This window comes from Siphateles boraxobius, unplaced genomic scaffold, assembly GCF_051911475.1.
Source record: "Siphateles boraxobius isolate OS27281-9 unplaced genomic scaffold, OSU_SipBor_1 53, whole genome shotgun sequence".
In the NCBI taxonomy this organism is placed as follows: Eukaryota; Metazoa; Chordata; class Actinopteri; order Cypriniformes; family Leuciscidae; genus Siphateles; species Siphateles boraxobius.
The window spans coordinates 6,309,032-6,325,362 of NW_027509175.1; the positions used below are offsets into that span (position 1 = coordinate 6,309,032).

General features: G+C 38.6%; 1 protein-coding gene across 2 annotated transcripts in view; it reads left to right on the forward strand.

The window, feature by feature from the left end:
* grk4 (G protein-coupled receptor kinase 4) overlaps nt 1-15,712 on the forward strand; it is a 47,694-nt gene extending 31,982 nt beyond the window's left edge. Inside the window, exons 10-16 of one of the 2 annotated variants that reach the window (XM_077205177.1) lie at nt 2,881-2,918; nt 6,649-6,738; nt 6,823-7,031; nt 8,293-8,430; nt 8,547-8,684; nt 9,410-9,541; nt 11,913-15,712. In XM_077205177.1, the coding sequence (XP_077061292.1) occupies nt 2,881-2,918; nt 6,649-6,738; nt 6,823-7,031; nt 8,293-8,430; nt 8,547-8,684; nt 9,410-9,541; nt 11,913-11,957 (790 nt within the window). In that variant the 3' untranslated portion in view covers nt 11,958-15,712. Of the gene's footprint in view, nt 1-2,880; nt 2,919-6,648; nt 6,739-6,822; nt 7,032-8,292; nt 8,431-8,546; nt 8,685-9,409; nt 9,591-11,912 lie in introns of both variants that reach the window. The other variant, XM_077205176.1, reaches the window with a different exon arrangement.
* Nucleotides 15,713-16,331: the final 619 nt, after the last annotated feature.

The window sequence follows — 16,331 nt, forward strand, 5'->3', positions numbered from 1 at the left end:
AGGGTAGTTCACCCAACATTTTTCTTTTAGACGAATACAATCGGAGTTCTAATAGCCGGAAGCTAGTTATTTTAAGCCTAGTTCACACTACATGATTTTAAGCCCGATTTAAGCCCGATTTGCAAATCGTTGAGCTCGCCAACTCGTGAGCTCGTGCAAATCGCGGGGGATTAGCGGGCGATGAACGCTCGCCAATCTGTTAGTATGAAAGAACCAACAACGCATCAAAGACGCTCGCAGACGCCTCGCCGAGCCTAGAAAATATCTTGCATGCTAGATATCTAGAGCTGTTGCACGACTCAACTTCACTGATTTCATGAGCAACAGCCAATCAGAGCAAGGCATGGGTTGAGGTCACCGGGTAAATACGCGGGTAAATACAGGATTTTTGCCATCAGCCAAACATAAACATGCAGCTACATCTCCGATATAAACATGCTGTACTCACCTCCAACTCTCTCTGTAGCACAGACAATCCCTGCTGTTCGCGTATGCGGGTCCACTCGCCCATACTCTCTTATCTTTTCTTTTTTTGCGTTTTTTTCTCAGAGCAAATCATCGCGCAAACAGTTTGCAGCACTAGTTTCTGTCTGACGTCCATATTCGCGGCCGTGTTTGTGTTCTTCTTCGGCGCGCGTGCAGTTTCGCCTCATGTCCGGTTCGCGTGATTTTTCGTGACAATGTGGTTTGTAGACAAGATAGAATCGTTGGGTGACAGAGTTGTTGTCAACTCGTGTAGCGGTTACCTCCTGTTGCGGATCAATCACGTTGTGTCGTGTGGTGTGAACAGCTCAACAACTTGAACACTACTGATTTCACAGAGAGCAAGTCATGTAGTGTGAACCAAACAGTTCAGCCCGACGTTTAAAAATCATGTAGTGTGAACTAGGCATTAGTGGAAAAAGTTTTAAATAGGGATATTTTTCTTACATGAACGCATCACTTCACTTCAGAAGGCCTTTATTATCCCGCTAGAGCCGTGTGGACCACTTTAATCATGGATGGATGCGCTTTGATGGACTTCCAAAAATAATATACCCATTCACTCCCATTATGAAGCTTGGAAGAGCCAGGACCTTTTTTAATATAACTCCGGTTTCTTGAGCAGCAAATCAGCATATTAGATTGATTTCTGAAGGATCATGTGACACTAAAGACTGGAGTAATGATGCTGAAAATTCAGCTTTGCCATTACAGGAATAAATTACATTTAAAAAATATATTACAATTGAAAAACTTTTTTTTTATTGTAATAATAATATAGTATATATTACTATATTTTCTAATAAATAAAAGCAGTCTTGGTGACCCCTACGAAAAAGAAGTATACTTCAAGTTAATTTTATGAAGTACACTTACGTAATATTCAAGTATAATTTTAAGTATACTTTATGTAGTAAGTATACTAATATAAATGTGTACTTGAAGTAAACTTGCAAGTGTACTATTTCAATACTGCTTGGGGCTAAATTGGCCCACTTTTAGTATATAAAGGTATTCTTTTAAGTGTACTATAAGTGTGACAGTAGTAAACCTTAAGTGCACAATTAGGTTTCTCATTTGTAATGCATCTGTACTACAAGTGAACTTGTAAGTATACTAGTAGTTTACTATTTTAATACAAGTAGTAAATTTTTTAGTTTATGAAAGTACACACTGAAGTATACTCTCAGTAAACTACTAGTTTAGTAGTTTATACTGCAAGTATACTTATAAGTTTTCTTTAAGTGAACATAACATTATACTTATAGTTTACTATTTATATATTATTTTTGGACTTGCAGTATACTACTATGTTCAACTGTAGATATTTTTTTATACTTGAAAAATACCTTTAACTGTACTTTTAACTAATTTTAAAAACATTTGCATAGCTTCATGCATCCTTTTTTATCAACACTTGAATGTCAGTGAGTTTCATAAAGAAAGGCTACATTTTAAACAAAAACGTTGAGAAAATCCCATTTTTGTCAAAGACTATGCCTTGATCAGATTAAGAACGATGATCAAAACACAGAGGGAGTAGATCGACTCCAAAGCCCCCAAAGCTTCACAGTCGTTTTCTCTTCATGGGTTACGCTTCATTTAATTTCATTTGGTAACATTAAGCAGTTTGATTTACAGGCTGTTTAATGACGTCATTTTACATTTGCGTGAGCAGTCTTCTATCACGTGTTTCATCTTCTTCTTCTCCTGTGTTTTGATCTGGAGATTCTGTACTAGAAGATGTGTCATAGCGCCCCCTACCATATAACAGTGAAAATAAGAATAGCTGGAAAATTCAGTCAATGCTGGGGAAAGAGTAGAGTAGAATTAAAGTAAATTCCTATGTACACTTTCAGTGGACTAGCCTACACAAAAATTCCGATACGCAGAATTGGAAACATATCTGTTTTATATCAATATTCTAATCAATACTTTCAAACAATGTAAGTTTCGTAAAAAAAAAAGTATATTTAATAGGCTACTCGATCAAAAGAGTTAACACAACTACAAGCCAAGTATACTTTGAATACTTAATTATACTTTTAAGTATATCTCGATCAAAAGATTGAGTACAAGTACAGGCCAAATATACTTGGACTTTTCTCTCAGTATAAGTCAACTACACTTAAGTGTAATTTTAAGTATATTTCTGAGAAGTATATAAAATGTAGACTAAAAGTATACTTTCTTATTTTTAGTTTAAAAGAAGTATACTAATAGAACACTTGAATAAACTTATTTTTCGTAAGGGGAGCATAAGAGACTTGTTTCAGTAATATCTTACTGACCCCAAACTTTTGAATGGTAGTGTAAACAATATCAAAAAGGTTAACTAATAACTATAGTTATTAGAATTCTGCTTTTTAAAATTAAATTTTTTCTCTATTTTTGCAGAGACTTGAAACCTGAGAATATTCTCCTAGATGACCGTGGTAAGCCATTTCTATATTTACCACTGCGTATTAAAGTGGTCCTATTATGCTTTTCCACTTTTTCAACTTTAGTTAGTTTGTAATGTTGCTGTTTGAGCATTAAAAAGATCTGCAAGGTTACAAAGTTCAAAGTCCACTCCAAAGGGAGATATTTATTTAACAGAATCCACTTTCCAAGAAGTACAACGAATGGCTACAACACTATTTTTCCGGATCTTATGAAGTCACAATGTTCCTCCTTTTAAATAATATACGCCCATGGAAAACGCAAAAAGGGGGACGAGGCCTGCATTAGAGAAGACAGTGCTGTTGCTATGTCAAAGAGACTGTAAAATCTGTGCTTGCAAAGTCTGGGCACGAAATCCGTTCTGCAAAGTCCTCTTGATCGTTAACATTGTCAGTGTCTGAATCGGGCTCGAATTGGTTTGAAATTGACGCCATCATTAATATTTACACTAGAGAAGAACTCGCCTTTATGGAGGGGCTGGACATGTCATTTCGAGTGTTCGAGCCAGACTGGAGATAGAGGTGCTGTAATGTCACGGTGGGTTGTGGAGAAATGGAGAAGAGGACTCAAATGTGGAGTGAAATGAAGAATTTAATAAAGATAAAACATAAAATAAACAAACCAACAAAAGAATTCCAATGTTTCAAAACTAAATCCAACACAGACCAGACAGGACAGGCACAGAACTCCACACGACTAAACCACGTAACAATGACAATGAACGAGCACAGGACAGCAAACACAGGAAGACTAAATAGGGAGGCAAACAAGGAGGGTAACGAGACAGACAGGTGGAGCAAATAAACCAATAATCAGATAACAAGAGGGAGGGGTCAACAATGACGAGAGCACATGGCTCAACATAACAAACACCCATGTGCAACACAAGACCGGACAGACATGTGACATAACCCCCTCCTTACGGAGCGGCTACCAGACGCTCCATCAGGCCAAGGCGGGACAGTAAGGAAACATCAGGGTGGGACGGGAGGGACAGACCAAGGGGGAAACGGGAGGGACAGACCAAGGGGGAAACGGGAGGGACAGACCAGGGGGGGAACAGGAGGGACAGACCAGGGAAAAACAGAGTAAATCGGACGGCCAGGGAAAAACAGAGTAAATCGGACGGCCAGGGCGAAACAGAGTTCATCGGGCGGCCAGAGCGAAACAAAGTTCATCGGGCGGCCAGGGCGGGGAAGACCCCTCGGGCGGCCAGGGCGGCGAAGACCCCTCGGGCGGCCAGGGCGGCGAAGACCCCTCGGGCGGCCAGGGCGGCGAAGACCCCTCGGGCGGCCAGGGCGGCGAAGACCCCTCGGGCGGCCAGGGCGGCGAAGACCCCTCGGGCGGCCAGGGCGGCGAAGACCCCTCGGGCGGCCAGGGCGGCGAAGACCCTTCGGGCGGCCATGGTGGTGACTCCGGCTCAGGAACAGCGGACACCGGCTCAGGAACAGCGGACACCGGCTCAGGAACAGCGGACACCGGCTCAGGAACAGCGGACACCGGCTCAGGAACAGCGGACACCGGCTCAGGAACAGCGGACACCGGCTCAGGTACAGCGGACACCGGCTCAGGACACCGGCTCAGGAATAGACACCGGCTCAGGAACAGCCACAAGAACTGAAACAGTTACAAGAACAGACACAAAAACAGAAACAGCAGACACTGGCTCCGGCCCTGGAACAGCAGACACTGGCTCCGGCCCTGGAACAGCAGACACTGGCTCCGGCCCTGGAACAGCAGACACTGGCTCCGGCCCTGGAACAGCAGACACTGGCTCCGGCCCTGGAACAGTAGACACTGGCTCCGGCTCTGGAACAGCAGACACTGGCTCCGGCTCTGGAACAGCAGACACTGGCTCCGGCCCTGGAACAGCAGACACTGGCTCCGGCTCTGGAACAGCAGACACTGGCTCCGGCTCTGGAACAGCAGACACTGGCTCCGGCTCTGGAACAGCAGACACTGGCTCCGGCTCTGGAACAGCAGACACTGGCTCCGGCTCTGGAACAGCAGACACTGGCTCCGGCTCTGGAACAGCAGACACTGGCTCCGGCTCTGGAACAGCAGACACTGGCCCCGGCTCTGGAACAGCAGAGCATTTCCGGATCTGTCTCAGACTGGGCAGACTGGACGTGCTCAGTCTCTGACTGGGCAGACAGAGCGTGTACTGTCTCTCGCTGGGCAGACGTGACGTGAACAGTCTCTCGCTGGGCAGACGTGACGTGAACAGTCTCTCGCTGGGCAGACGTGACGTGAACAGTCTCTCGCTGGGCAGACGTGACGTGAACAGTCTCTCGCTGGGCAGACGTGACGTGAACAGTCTCTCGCTGGGCAGACGGGACGTGAACAGTCTCTCGCTGGGCAGACGGGACGTGAACAGTCTCTCGCTGGGCAGACGGGACGTGAACAGTCTCTGGCTGGGCAGGCGCAGGTCTCCTTCTCCTCCTCCGTCCTTTCTGACGGATATGTGCAAACTCGAGGCTGGCTAAAACCATCGATGAAGTCCCCACGCTTGACGGATCCAGTGATGATGACTCTGCTGCCCTCCTTTCCTCATTCCTTTGAACGCACATGGATAAATATTTAAACAAAGAAATCCCATTCTCCTTCTCCGCAGGAGAAAGTTCGCTCCGCTGAATCCACATTGGCTCGTTCGTTCTGTCACGGTGGGTTGTGGAGAAATGGAGAAGAGGACTCAAATGTGGAGTGAAATGAAGAATTTAATAAAGATAAAACATAAAATAAACAAACCAACAAAAGAATTCCAATGTTTCAAAACTAAATCCAACACAGACCAGACAGGACAGGCACAGAACTCCACACGACTAAACCACGTAACAATGACAACGAACGAGCACAGGACAGCAAACACAGGAAGACTAAATAGGGAGGCAAACAAGGAGGCTGATGCTGAATATTCAGCTTTAGTGAAATATTTATTTAACAGTATCCACTTTCCAAGAAGAAGTACAACGAATGGCTACAGCACTATTTTTCCGGATCTTATGAAGTCACAATGTTCCTCATTTAAATAATATACACCCATGGAAAACGCAAAAAGGGGACGAGGCTTGCATTAGAGAAGATTGTGCTGTTGCTATGTCAAAGAGACTGTAAAATCTCTGCTTGCAAAGTCTGGGCATGAAATCCGTTCTGCACAGTCCTCTTGACCGTTAACATTGTCAGGGTCTGAATCGGGCAAGAATTGGTTTGAAATTGACGCCATCATTAATATTTACACTAGAGAAGTACTCGCCGTTATGGAGGGGCGGGACATTTCATCTCAAGTGTTCGAGCCAGACTGGAGATAGAGGTGCTGTTATAATGTAAAATATGTGAAAAATAATGTCTTTTTTGAACAATGAAGCATGAAAACATATTCTAGTACACCTCAAAATTTAAATCAAGACTTTGTAAAAGGCCATAATAGGACCCCTTTTTGTCATTTTACACAAACAAACACTTCTCGTGTTTTTCTTGTTAAGCTTCTTTAATTAGAGTATTTACCTCTAAGGAGAACATTCTTTTTACCTGTAGACATTTTGAAGCATGTCATGTTTGGGCATGATAGGAATGAAAAAACTGCCAGACCTATAAAGCCCTTTTACAAACTCCATTTGGAGTAGACTTTGTGCTTGGCAGACCTTTGAGCAACGTTACACACTAAAGAAAGTTGAAAATGTAAAAAAGTATAATAGTAATCTTTAGCGAGGTGCTGTTCTTCAGGGCACATCCGTATTTCTGATCTGGGACTGGCCGTCCAAATTCCAGAGGCTGAGACGATACGAGGGCGTGTTGGCACGGTGGGATACATGGGTAAGAGCCAAACGCATTCCGGATCTCTTCAGCGGTACTTGTCATAGAGTGTTTGACCTCATTCTTCTCCGTATGTGTTTTTAGCACCAGAGGTCATTCAGAATGAGAGCTACACCTTCTGTCCCGACTGGTGGGGTTTGGGATGCCTAATATACGAAATGATTCAGGGTCAATCTCCTTTCCGTCGCCGCAAAGAGCGAGTGAAGAGAGAGGAGGTGGACCGTCGTGTATGTGAGGACCAGGAAGAATACACTGAAAAGTTTGCTGAAGAAGCTAAAGACATTTGCCGACAGGTTAACACTTAATGCTCTTTAGGTTTTTTTGGTGCTGTTGCAAAAGTAATAGTCCTATAAGAATGATCATAGTCATGAGACGGGAACAAACGAACAAAGCCGCAGTTAAGTTGGGAGCGTGTCAACTAAACGATTGTCAACATAAATTGGTATTGAGGTCAATGACATAATGATAATATTTTGTACGAATGTATTAGTAAAAAAAATTTGAAAGCAACATGAGTACTAGAGCTGCACAATTAATCGTTAAAAGATTGCGATCTCGATTCAAGCTCCCACGCGATCTCACTCCTAAATGACAACGGTAAGCCTGTTAGCCTGTGTCTATTAAACCTTTGACAAAATCATACCAGAACATTTAGATCTGCGTCGGCGCTACGTCCAGAGAGAGCAGATGTCATGTATGAAACCATTTCACAGACAGCCACACAGTCTTTTCAGCCACACACAGTATCACTATTTCTGTGCTACAAATATTCATATTATCACAAAAGAACTGGGATAAAAGTTTATATTTCAGTTCGGATATAAACACTGATGTCTACGGTAGCTATCAAAATAGAGCAAATCACCTTTTTAAAGTAAGATGGCACTTCAAATAACGATTGTATCAATTACATCATTATTCCAGTAGGTGGCGACAAGTGACTGTTAAAAAATGTAACAGTGTCTATTGTCATTGAATCATTCATTCAAGAGATTTGTTCAAAAACGCTGATTCATCCAGTAGCTAATGAAACAAGTGAAGTATTTATGAGTGAGTCATTAAATCATTCATTCAAACCGATTATTTTGTTATTAAATTATTTTTTTAAATAATTCATTCAGAGTCATTAAACATTTTAAATAGACTAAGCAATTATAATTTTGCTAGAACCTCTAGTGCATTACGTGTTATTTTGTTTTAGTTGTCTGTTCAGAATCGTAGGAGAATCGTGATATTTGAGTACTAAGTATAGGTGTATAAAAACGTGTGTCCTTTACTTCATCATGGACATGTTTATTGGTCAGAAATAAGATTAAATTTTGAACGTTGGCTATAATATGTAAGATTTTCTACATGGAAAAGAGTTCATGCGTAGTAGTGGAGGAGTGAGTGTTGTTTAGTCCTCTCTCACAGTGTCATGGAAGACTGTGACCTCAAGGTCAGTTTTACTTCCACTGGGATTTCTCCTCTTCTGTGTCAGCCTTACTTCTTTCCCTCCCTGACTCAGTTCCTGTTTCTGACAGCACTTTCCCTCTCTTTTCCTGGGCTCCACAGTTGTTATGTAAAGATCCAAAGGAGCGGTTGGGGTGTCGAGGTAATGGAGCGGCTGAAGTCAAACTGCATCCCATTTTCCGCAACATCAATTTCAAGCGTTTGGAAGCCAATATGCTAGACCCACCGTTCTGTCCTGATGTGAGTTATTGATTGGCTGTTTTCATGTTTTTATCTGCTTGATTCATGAGCACCTATGAGACTAAACATATAGGATTTCCAGGTGAATGTTTGTCATCTGCTTCTTCTTTTTTTAGCCACGTGCAGTGTACTGCAAGGATGTTCTGGACATAGAGCAGTTTTCTACAGTCAAAGGTGTAAATCTGGACCCTACAGATGATGACTTCTACCACAAGTTTGTAACAGGAAGTGTCTCCATCCCATGGCAAAATGAGGTACAGCACTCTGGTCACTTCAGTACAGTAACATGTCCATACTTTACCATTCAAACGTTTGTTTCATCTTTTTATGCTCACCAAAGCTGCATTTATTTAATCAAAAATGCAAAAAAAAAATTTAACTTGGTGAAATTAAAGGATCTATTTTAATATATTTCATGTAATTTATTCCTGTGATGGCAAAACTAAATTTTCTGCATCATTACTCCAGTCTTCAGTGTCACATGAACCTTCAGAAATTATTTTCTAAAATGCTAATTTGGTGCTCAAGAAACATTTCTTATTGTTATCAATGTTGAAAACAGTTGTGCTACTATCCATGATAAGAAAAAATTCCAGGATTCTTTGATGAATAGGAAGTTCAAAAGAACAGCATTTATATAAAATACAAATCTTGTAAGATTCTAAATGTTCTTTGCTGTCATTTAAAATATATTTTATAAATTTTAAAAAAATTTATACAATCTCGCTGTATGTAGTTAATTGTGTCATTTTTTCATGTCGTCTTAGGATATTTAAGCGAAACATCTGAGATAAAGTTAAATGAGACAACTCCATTTAACTCAATAAAAAAGTAACTTCTAAGCAGTAAAATTTCCTTCTAGAAATTCACGATAGACCATTGAATTATTGAAAATCCTAGATGGAAATGCAGCCAGGATGTGAAACAGAGGCCCGGCGTGTTCACAGTAGTAGCGTGTGTGTGTGTGTCCATATTTCAGATGATCGAGATGGAGTGCTTTAAGGAGATTAATGTGTTCGAGATGGATGGTGCACTGTGTTCTGATCTGGATGTAAACAGGCCAAATCCACCGCCCAAGCGAGGATTCTTCTACCGGTTATTCCGACGAGAGGCAAGTTCTAGCGTGCCGCCCGCTGTGGTCAGAGGGGGTGGGGCTTGAGGTATTTTCTGGCTCTTTCCAAACAGATTTTCCCTTCATATTTAGTTTTTTTGCCAAAACACTTTTGTTTGGCATTTATGATCTTGAATGGTAAAACCATCTCTACATGGCCAGCTTCTCATTTCTATCTCTATGTTCATACTACAGGGCTAAATGTATTTATTTTGTTTTTCATGTTGTACTTTATTTATATGTTGTGTGTGTATATATATATATATATATATATATATATATATATATATATATATATATATATATATATATATATATATATATATATATATATACTGTATATATATACTGTATATATACATTGATTTCATGTTGAGTTTAAGTCCTGCAATATGAAAATCCAGACTATCTGTGTGTGTTTACTCTGACTAACTCTAACCTGAGTAATGCAAACCTCAAAGCTGATTAGTAAATGACTAGACATTTGAATGTATGTGGTTTACCACTTATAGCCAAGTTTTGTTGGTTAAATGACAGCTGATTCCAGTTCAAACTTTTAACTGTGTATTGTTTGCACTGAGGTGAAAAAAACTATCATTGGTTACAAATAATTTGATCTCCAATAATAAGATATATCAGGAAAAACAATATAAAACATTTGTGGTCCTCTAAAATACATTTAACAACAAGTTAAAATACAAAGTAAGAGATGTTATGACATGATTACACACTCAATGCAAATTACAAACTAATGAAAACTGAAAGCAATCTAGTGATCACAACTGCGCTTTTTGCATTAGATGGCAAGACATTTCTAAAGTGATTCAAAATTGGTCTGAAATTAAAATTAATAATAAAGAGAAATTACATAATAAGGTCGATATAAGATTTACGTATTGATTCTTGGTTAATTTGGGTAATATGTTGCTAAATTTATACAAAATCTATCTATCTATCTTCATAAGTAGCCAAGAATGATATATTATGCAAGTAATCACATGTAAAAGTAATTTATCAGTACATGTAGGTTGTTTTGGTAAATTATTTCAACAAAAACTGTATTTGGTCCCCCTAAAATGAATTTTTGGTTCATCATTATGTTTAGCCTTTTTATGTCAGTCACTTTGCAGATGATCACATTTCATACATCATATTGTTGTGGGTTTGGGGTCAAATTTACCGTTGTGCAGCAAATTTTCACAGGTGAAATTCAGTAATTTCGATAGGAATCCACAGTCGCTTATGGGTGAAAGTTTTCCCCACGCAGATTTCGCAATGGGTTCAGTTTGGTTATGAGGATTTGCTGCGTTTACCAAGAGATTGATGTGAAAGTGACATCAGTGTGAGCGGTGCTTTATGCATCCCTATACTATTGGAAACAGACAATTAACCTTTTTTGACTGTGACCTTAGCTTTATACATCAGGGGCCGGTTGCACCAGCTGTGCGTAAGTTACAACTTAGCCTAGTTTTGACGTAAATGGGAACTAAGTTACAACTTACGAACTACTAAATATTTTTACGTTGCACCATTAAACTTAGTTTAAACTTAACTCTACGTTCCAGCTAAATATTTACGGCAGCCTCCAATCAGGAGTAACTGTTGGAATAAAATATCAGACAGACTAAACTGCATCAATAAGCTCTTCTTATACCTGACAGACTTAAATTCTTTAGACATAATATGATAATGCTGACATTTACACTCGCTTACATTTTAAGAGACAGAACATTATGTGAAAAGATAACTATGTTAGCGGCTCTTTAACACCAACCCGTCCTAAACAGCGCCGCTGTGTGCATCAGTCCATGTTGTGCATGTCAAATATCAGTCATAATCCATAAACGTACTAATATCTTATGTTTTTTGTATCAATATTTATTTATTGATGCTTATTTCATTTCAAATACAGTTTCTGAATGTTATTTACATAAAAACACTTAAGTTATGATCAAGTATCGTATTTAATGGAAACTTATTTTTACCGTTAGTAACCTGAGGTAAAAGTTGTTAGAATGAAGGATAAACTGAAATTCACGGCAATTCAACACAACTTCTGCTCACGTATTTGAAGACTGCTACTGGTTCATCGAGGCTAAACGTCATAATATGCGACTACGCATTACTTTACGGAGAGCTTACAACCTACTAGCTACGGAAAATAGTACAGTGCAACGGAATATAGTACAGTGTTAGTTACAAACTAGCTAGTAGTTACTAAGCCTCTAGTGTGGACTTTACGTTCCAATTTAAGAAAGAACTTACGAACGGCTGGTGCAACCCTACCCGGAAACACTAATGTTTGCCATGTTAGTGTGTATAAGCTTCACTGTTTTTGATATATTGTCAGTGTGTTCTTCATCATTTACAGGTTTGTTTTAGGAGTGCTAGCAATGAGGAGGAGGAGCCATCTTGACTTAAAACCACTCCCACTTCCCATCAGCTGCCAATCAGAATGCTAAACGTATGAATGTTCAACTGTATTTATGAACTGTATTAAACTGTATCATAATTAAAGAAAAGGGTATGAGTTTAAAGAATTTTGTACATTTGTACTTGAATTATGTGTAGATGTATATTTTCACTAAAGGTTGTATTGTACAAAAAGCCATAGAAACACCACTTGAATGCATATATAATGTTTTTATTGTTATTATTTTTCATCTGTGCTGAATATGAAATGTGTATTTCTTTTTATGCACAATTTAAGCATTCACTTTTATTTTTTTAATGCTAACATCCTGTTAGCACAGCCTTTGTTTGTATGTTAGATGGCTGAACAGATTTGGTGCACTTGTTTTGCACAGTGGGGTAAGATAAACCAAGATAAAGGAGCAGTACAAATGATCTATTCATCATATAATTTCTAGTGGTCAATGGAATGGGGTTTTTCTGATTGCCAATCTAGAAAGCAAGGTGGTTGATGGTCGAATGCAGATGTAGATGGTATAACCTACGTATGGGGTCCAAAAGTCTGAGAACACCAAGTAAAATGCTTACATATTTCTAATTCAATTTAACTTTTTCATTTCAAATTATCATCTTAAAAGGGGCTATATGTACAATTCAGAAACCTTTGTTATTAGCGACACCGGTGGCCGATAAGTGAATTGTAGCCAGCAACTTATTGCTCGCACTCGCGCGCACGTAACATAGGCTACACGAGATTGAAGTCCCCCGGTATACTCACAGAGTTCTTTTACGTTCTTTGCTTAGAAATAAAAAGAAGTTGGAAATGCCTTTGCAGTGATATTCTTTTAACGAACATCCCGATGCCGTCCATGCTGCAGAGAGCAACGTTTAGATTAATACGTAAACAGCCTATGTGCTGCGCGCTTTCCTCTCAATAACAAACTAATAAACACAACAAAAATGGCTGTGAAAAAACAGCAGTTGAGAAAGCATCTGTTCATAGAGATGTGGATATGTTTGCATCAACTCTGCAATTCACCGGCGTCACATCAACAGATAAGGTGTTTAATAAATACCATTCACTTCATGTCTCATTCTGAAGAGAGGCTTTTGGGAGCGCGCAAAAACTTCCCATCCTTTAGATTTTCCCGGCAAAAACGCCCCGAGTCCTTCACATAAAAATCTACAAAAAGTCTAGTGTCTTTCTTAGACAACCTACGAAGTCGTGGTTTTAAGTTGTTGGTACATTGTCAATATAAAAGCGATGAATGCATGAAGGTTTTAAATAGCCCCTTTAACATTTGAGTAAAAGTTGAATTGAAAAAAATAACCTGAAAATCAAAATGTCATAGTTTTTGGTTTGTCTTTTTGTTTTCTTTAATGGCAGAAGCACCCGAGCTGCATGAACTCCACAGGTTTGTGTAAAACCTGATGATTTCAGAATGTTAGAATGATGAGTATCTTGCTTTAAGTTTAGTTCTATGTAATAACTTTTCTTGTTTTAAATTTTTTTTTTGCTAAGCATTGTTTATTTTGTCTCCTCAGACTTTTGAATCCATTGTATATTTATATTTTTAAAACACCAAATAGGCTAGCCATTTATGTTCATGATAAACAGTGTGCCAAATATCTAGTCAATAGCCTCAAAATGACCAAATATTGGACGATTAACGTTAATTAGCCGGATCCTTATAAACATCAGTCATGATAATCCCCCCATGCCATTCTTTGAATTAATGCAGATGTTATGAACTGCATGAAACAAGTAATCATTTTGTATCTCTGTGCATCAGGTGATGAATCCCTGTTTTAGCCATGTGCATAAACAAGACATAATCCCACATTTTTTTTCTTGTTTCTAAACTGCTCTGTGTATGTTAAATACTGTGACCTCCACATAGCTTTCAGACGACAGGGAAACAGTTGGGCATGTTGAGCAATTTTCAACTGAAATGGGTTTTTCAGTGGCAGATAACTGGTGTCGATATATGGAAAGCAGGGTGGCTGATGTAATGTGGATATATACATAAATGACTTAATGACGGCATATTACACTATATCTACGCAAAATCTACGTACGATTGAAAATAGGAAATGTTTATTATGATTTAAAAAAGGCTGTTCGAATTTGGACCTGAAACAAGGGAATGATAGTAAGTGGCTGGTACTGATAATCTCAAAATTAACCAAATATTGACAGATTAATCAATTTTGTTGACTGCTTGCGAATCTGAATTCAGTTCAGCTTTCTGCCTCCGTTCTCATTGTTACCTTTAGTGCCATGCGGGTTCCTTTACAGTGGTTTTAACCAGGCCAGTGTAAAAATACCTAAATAAGCTTCATCTTTAAATTTGCTCAAATGATGGCTCTTAAATGAGCTGTTGATTTTGCCTTAGGTGTCATAGGTTCAGTTAATATTCTAAAAGGAGTATTGATTGATCGGTTACTGATAATCATATAATGTAACTAATGAGTGTGCACTATCAGAACTGTGCAATTTGTTTATCATACACGTGCACATGTCTTTGTTGCTCATTGTTTATTATTTAGTTTAACTTTTTGTATGCATATGGCATTATCACAATTCTGAGATGGGAATTAGTCACAAATTCATTATACTTAAATATGTAGAGAAAAGGCCTTTATTCTTACTATTACCCCCAAAATGCCTTTATATACGACATTGTATTTTGTGTCATTTTTTTTTTTTTGAAAATATTTTCTCCTTCCCCATCTTAACATGCATAGACAAAATAAACCATCCGTACGTTGATTCCGTCTCTGGCACTGCTCCGATTGTTGGAGAATCTCAACCAATAGCGTAAAGTCTCGGGCAGGGCTACAACATAATTCAGCACTGACAGTAAAGCTCAAACAGGAACCATTGTTTTACCTTGCACCATTGCCCATATTTGTTTCTCTCTTTATGGGGATCTTTATGATCCCTTTTGCAAAGCTGTGAACTTAAACTCTTAAACTTCTGTTATTCCCATATGTGTGCATGTGCTACTGTATTCACAAGAGGAAGAGCACTCACTTTAGTTGACAATAAAATTATGAGTTGACATATGGCCATTAAAATGTACTTTTCATTCTCTTGTAAAAACATTATTAAAACGTGCAAGTTTGTTTTAACTTGTGAAGATTACACTGCCTTTTCCCCTGTGTGTGGTCATATCTTTGATTACAATATTCTATATAATAATATTGAAAAATAATTCAATAAGAAATTAGCTAAAAATTTTGTGGCTGAACCAAACACCAAAACAGGCCAATGTATGTGATGTGTTTGGCACCCTGTTAAGTTTATAGACTATAATGTGTGTCTAAAGAGTTCATTTTTTTGTAAAATGTAAAGACTGCATCTAATGTACACACAAACATAACTGTAGAGATAAACACCACTGGTAAAAATGATGAACATGACATGATTTCATCTTAACGTGTTTCTTCTCATTATTTTTTTAAAATTCTCTTACACCGTTTTGTTTTGTTTCTCTCTTTTCGGTGGAGAGTTATCCAGTGCAATTGACTGGATTGACATATTTGAAATCATTTTTCAAAAATCGTCAATTTATTCACTGATAACTTTTAGCATAAATGCTTTAGTTGACAAAGCATCTACTAGCTGCGAGCTTAAATTTCATGCTAACTGCCTGGTGTGAAAATGTCTGATCAAAACAATGACAACAGACCTCCTGTGCTGTACCATACCTGACATCTGGAATTATTAAATGATACTCTGCCATTTGTATAAAACTTATCGGTCTTGTCCTTTGTATGTGTGATGGTCAGTGTTGGGGAAAGTTACTTTTAAAAGTAATGCGTTACAATATTGCATTACTCCCTAATAAAGTAACTAATTGCATTACTTACCTTTTGCATTACTTTTTCTCCACTGCGCTGGGCTTGCTTGTTTGTTTTTTAATAACTAAAAATCTCTTTTGGCAAATGTAAAGGCCTATTCACAGCAAATGAGAAGTGCATAAGCCTCAGGCTGAAGGAAATGCAATTGAATGCATGTACAGTAAAGATCAATAAATGGGAAAGCAAATTAACCTGCGTTAATTAGTTGTAAATTTAAAAGTAATGTGTTACTTTAATTGTTACCTTAAAAAGTAATCTGGTTACATAACTGAAGTTATTTGTAACGCAATTACCCCCCCAACACTGCTGATGGCTGTGGATCGTTTTTCAAATATTATTTGAAAGTTCCTAAAAATACCTAAATAAGCTTCATCTTTAAATTTGCTCAAATGATGGCTCTTAAATGAGCTGTTGATTTTGCCTTAGGTGTCATAGGTTCAGTTAATATTCTAAAAGGAGTATTGATTGATCGGTTACTGTTTTGGAAATGTTATTTTGGGTTAACTGGAAA